Genomic DNA, 4,776 nt, shown 5'->3' with positions numbered 1-4,776 from the left:
TCTTTCCTTCTTTCTTTTTTTTTTTTTTTTTTTTTTTTTTTTTTTTTTTTTTTCTTTTTCTTTTTTTTTTTCATTTTTTCTTTTTTTTTTTTTTCTTATTACTCTCACTTCCTCTTAACAGAGATGGGGTTTTACTATATTGGTCAGGCTGGCTCGAACTCCTGACCTCAGGCAATCCACCCCCCTTAGCCTCCCAAAGTTCTGAGATTACAGGCGTGAGCCACCACGCCAGGCTTTATTTAGGCTCATTCTAATCACCAGCCAAAATGACATGCTCAGGGAATCTTAGGTAATGGGGTGTTAAAGTAAAGAAGACAAATTTCTGTCTTGCTGCCAGTCCCCCCACCCCTGTTGGAATGAATCTGTAGAATCATTTGGGATATTACTAGTTCTTGCCATTGTGTTCTCATGCTACTGTGGATTCCTATTGCAGTCCTGTACCATTCTGGTGACTCAGCTACTCTCTGTAGCTGCTATTCCTGCTGCTGAGCAATGAACTGACTTCTCTCCATTGTTTTTCTTAGCTTTTGCCATTCATGGTTTCTGACTACTCTTGGCTTTTATTGTTTCATGGCTTCTGATCATTGCCTTTTCTGTGGGTTTTGGTTGGCTTTGTTCTTTTCTTTTTTTGAATTCTACCCCCCCGATAAACTGCTGACTTACTCTGTGTGTTACACACTCAGCTTTGTAAGAGAGAATATTGATCCATTCATTCAGTCCTGGGCATCTCTGTTGGGCAGGGCTATCACTCCGGAATCACTTGCTTCCCCCTGCTCCAAGCTGCATCCAGGGATAGGGGTTCTCGAGCTTTTCTTTTTCTTTTTTTTATTTATTTTTTATTTTTTAATGTAGTTTATATATATATACACACATATATATATATATTTTATTGCATTTTAGGTTCTGGGGTACATGTGTAGAACATGGAGGATTGTTGCATAGGTACATATCTTTTTTTTTTTTTGAGCTAGAGTCTCTCTCTGTCGCCCAAGCTAGAGTGCAATGGTACGCTCTCAGCTCACTGCAACCTCCGCCTCCCAGGTTAAAGTGATTCTCCTGCCTCAGCCTCCCAAGTAGATGGTATTACAGGCTTGTGCCACCAAGCCTGGCTAATTTTTGTATTTTTAGTACAGACGGGGTTTCACCATGTTGGTCAGGCTGGTCTTGAACTCCTGACCTCGAGTGATCCACCCTCCTCTGCCTCCCAAAGTGTTGGGATTACAGGTGTGAGCCACTGTGCCTGCCCAGTTCTCAAGTTTTTCTGCGCTTACCTTGCAAGGAGCTGTAATTGTGGCAGACCCTGTGAGAAGAATGAAAGCTAACACTTATAGAGTGCTAGCCGTGGGCCAGACATTGTTCTAAGTGCTGTATAGTCTGTTTGACCTTCCAAACAATATACTTATTTTACAGATAAGAGAGCTAAGATGGTTAAAGTTGACAGTACTTCCAGGATCACATAGCAAGTAAGCAGCAGAGCTAGGATTCTAGCCAGGCAGTCTAGCTTTTTTATAGGCAGTGCTCTCTGCTTGTATTCTGTGAAATCTCTTTATATTAGGGTCTGCTCCTTTATTTTCTGAGTTGAGACAGATAATCCAGCTCTTCAATTAAGGCAAGAATGTCCTTACTAACCTGTTGATTGCATATCAATCTCTGAGTATCACTAACAGTATTAGTAAGGAAGATTGTTTCAACAATCCCACACATTCATTAAATGCTCTCTTCCTAAGTGAAACAGAAAAAAGAGATACTAGGGTAAATATTTTCTTTCAATATAATTCAGCATTCCAGACTATCAGGAGCATAACATATTTCTGTTCAGGGACCTCTATTTTCGTTTATTTTCAAAGAGGATAGAAGCCTTAAAAGAGCAGCTTCATTAATATCAGATTTTTCAGAGTCCTCCAAAAATGTCTTATAGGCATGTCATATCCAGTTTTTCTAAATTATAGAATCAAGTATTTATAAACAATAGCATTGCTTTAAGTAAGATGAAATAATGTTAGGAACTGAAAGCATATCCTGTTCATCTTTGTAAAAAATATCAGAATAGTGGGAGCTTAAAAAATTAAGACAATTGAACTTATGGAGATATACAGTAGAATGATGGTTACCAGAGGCTGAGAAAGGTAGTTGAAGAGTGAATGGTTAATGGGTACAAAAATGTAGTTTGATAGAATGAATTAGCATAACAGGGTGAATACAGTACAACAGTAATTGTATATTTTAACATAACTAAAATAATATAATTGGATTGTTTGTAACACAAAGAAAGGATAAATGCTTGAAGTGATGGATAATCCATTTACCCTGATATGATTATTATGCAATATATGTCTGTAGCAAAATATCTCATGTGCCTGCCCCATAAATATTACATCTAGTATGCACCCACAATTTTTTTTTTGAGATGCAATCTCCCACGGTGGCCCTGGCTGGAGTGCAATGGCGCAATCTTGCCTCACTGCAACCTCCGCCTCCCGGGTTCATGCTATTCTCCTGCCAAAGCCTCCTGAGTAGCTGGGATTAAAGGCACACACCACCACACCCAGCTAATTTTTTCTATTTTTAGTAGAGGCCAAGGTTTCACTGTGTTGGCTAGACTGATCTTATTTTTTATTTTTATTTATTTATTTTTTTTTTGAGACGGAGTTTCGCTTTTGTTACCCAGGATGGAGTGCAATGGTGCGATCTCGGCTCACCGCAACCTCCGCCTCCTGGGTTCAGGCAATTCTCCTGCCTCAGCCTCCTTAGTAGCTGGGATTACAGGCACGTGCCACCATGCCCAGCTAATGTTTTGTATTTTTAGTAGAGACGGGGTTTCACCATGTTGACCAGGATGGTCTCGATCTCTTGACCTCGTGATCCACCCGCCTCTGCCTCCCAAAGTGCTGGGATTACAGGCTTGAGCCACCGCGCCCGGCATAGACTGATCTTAAACTCCTGACTTCGTGATCCACCCACCTTGGCCTCCCAAGTACCCACAATTTTTTAAAAGAATTTTAAAATATCAGAATACATGTAATAAATAGTAATGAAGATAAAATTACTTGAGAATCCCTAAAGACACATTATTGGTATTTTTGTAGTAAAGACTTATTGAAAAAAAACTTGCCAAAAAATAAAAAAAATAAAAAAATAAAATAAAAAAGAAAGAAAAAAAAACTTGCCTAAATGCAGCAAGTATTTTGAGAAGAAATATGATTTAACTGTAAGATATGGAAGGAGACTGAAATGCATTATTCAATTGCATTATTCATTTTGATGCTAAGACTGAGATACAGCAAGGCGGATGGCTTATGCAATCCCAGGTTGCATATTGCCACTTTTTGAATTACCAAGAGACACTTGATTAAATAGCATCACACCGTCATTCTCACAACAGCAGCTGTACTCACAGCCGGGTGTAGCGGCATTCTCATAAAGGCATTCTGACCACGGTAGCGTGTCTGACCTCTCCTCTGAGACTTCTCTGCTTGCTCCTGTGGATCTCACCGCTCTCACTGCTTTCCGATATGTCCAGAATGGAGCTGAAATGGAGTTCTGCCATAATTCAAAGTCTGTGAATGGATACTAAAAAATTCCTAATTTATATGCTACATGGTATATGTTCCTTTGAGAGACATAAAGATATGCATATAGAGTAACCGGGAAGGACTGATGTAGAAGTACTATTTTGCTAAGAAAAGAAGCAATAGAAATCAGTAAACTCACTTCATGTGAGTGTACCACTAAGCAGTGTGAAATGGCAGCTGGAGAGGGGCTTGTAAGAAGCTGATAAATGTATGAATCAAACAGAGGCTTTTCTTTCATTTCCAAACAGGTTTGGTGTGATATAGTTGTCTTTCCTGCTACCTACTTGGAAGACATGACAAAGTACTCTGTGTAATTTGAGCCCAAACTGGAAGGTATGAAAGAATTGTACTTCCTCTTGCTTCTTCCCTTTTCCTGGGCCTCTTTCTGCTGTGAACTTAAGCAGAATATAAAAGGTTATTTCCTTACATACAAATGTCATGTTCCTGGATAATCAAGTCTTTAGATCCTACTAGCCTGTATGATGTATTACTTTCACAGTTCAAAACAAAGTTCAGAATTTGCAGTGAGGCTTTGGTGTTAATGTACATATCACATATTCCACAATTTATGGATATTTGTCTTAACTATAATTACTCAAAGTCTCCACTTATTTTAAATGTATCACAAGCACTCAAGACAGAAATCAGAACGGTGCAATAAGCACCACATCTCTATATACCACATCTCTAGACCCACTTTGTAAAAAAATTACTTTTAGTTCATCTTGCCTCCATAATCAATCTTAGAACAGTTTTGTAACATATTGTATACTATGTCAGCAGAAATCAATCCAAGCAACTCTTCAGCATCTCGTGCTAACCTCAAAGGAACAGCAGATGACACCACTTACCATTTTAATTTGTTAAATGGTATTGAGGGAAACCAGATGTGGAACACACATTTCCAATTAAACTTTGCAGTGCTTGGCTGATATTTATCTGAGGCATTGCATTTTAGATGCTGGAATTGTAGTAGCACAAAATTTTAGTCAACTAATTTTGAGGCTGAATTGCAGAGTGAAACATGCTGTTTTATTTCTTTTTTTTCCCCCCCCATTTATTTATTTTATTGCATTTTAGCTTTTGGGGTACATGTGAAGAACATGCAAAATTGTTGCATAGGTACACACATGGCAGTGTGGTTTGCTGCCTTCCTCCCCATCACCCACATCTGGCATTTCTCCCCTTGCTATCTCTCCCCAGC

At 38.8% G+C, this 4,776-nt stretch overlaps 1 protein-coding gene across 1 annotated transcript in view; it reads right to left on the bottom strand.

The window, feature by feature from the left end:
• The window catches only part of LOC108294338 (40S ribosomal protein S23-like), a 7,496-nt gene extending 4,083 nt beyond the window's left edge, over nucleotides 1–3,413 (bottom strand). Inside the window, exons 1-2 of the mRNA XM_037734128.1 lie at nucleotides 3,366–3,413; nucleotides 1,272–1,300 (exon numbers count right to left, since the gene is read on the bottom strand). Of these exons, the coding sequence (XP_037590056.1) occupies nucleotides 1,272–1,300; nucleotides 3,366–3,413 (77 nt within the window). The remainder of the gene's footprint in view (nucleotides 1–1,271; nucleotides 1,301–3,365) is intronic.
• Between the last annotated feature and the right edge of the window lie 1,363 nt (nucleotides 3,414–4,776).

This window comes from Cebus imitator, unplaced genomic scaffold (assembly GCF_001604975.1).
Source record: "Cebus imitator isolate Cc_AM_T3 unplaced genomic scaffold, Cebus_imitator-1.0 Scaffold575, whole genome shotgun sequence".
In the NCBI taxonomy this organism is placed as follows: Eukaryota; Metazoa; Chordata; class Mammalia; order Primates; family Cebidae; genus Cebus; species Cebus imitator.
This window is presented reverse-complemented; position numbering and strand designations above follow the sequence as displayed.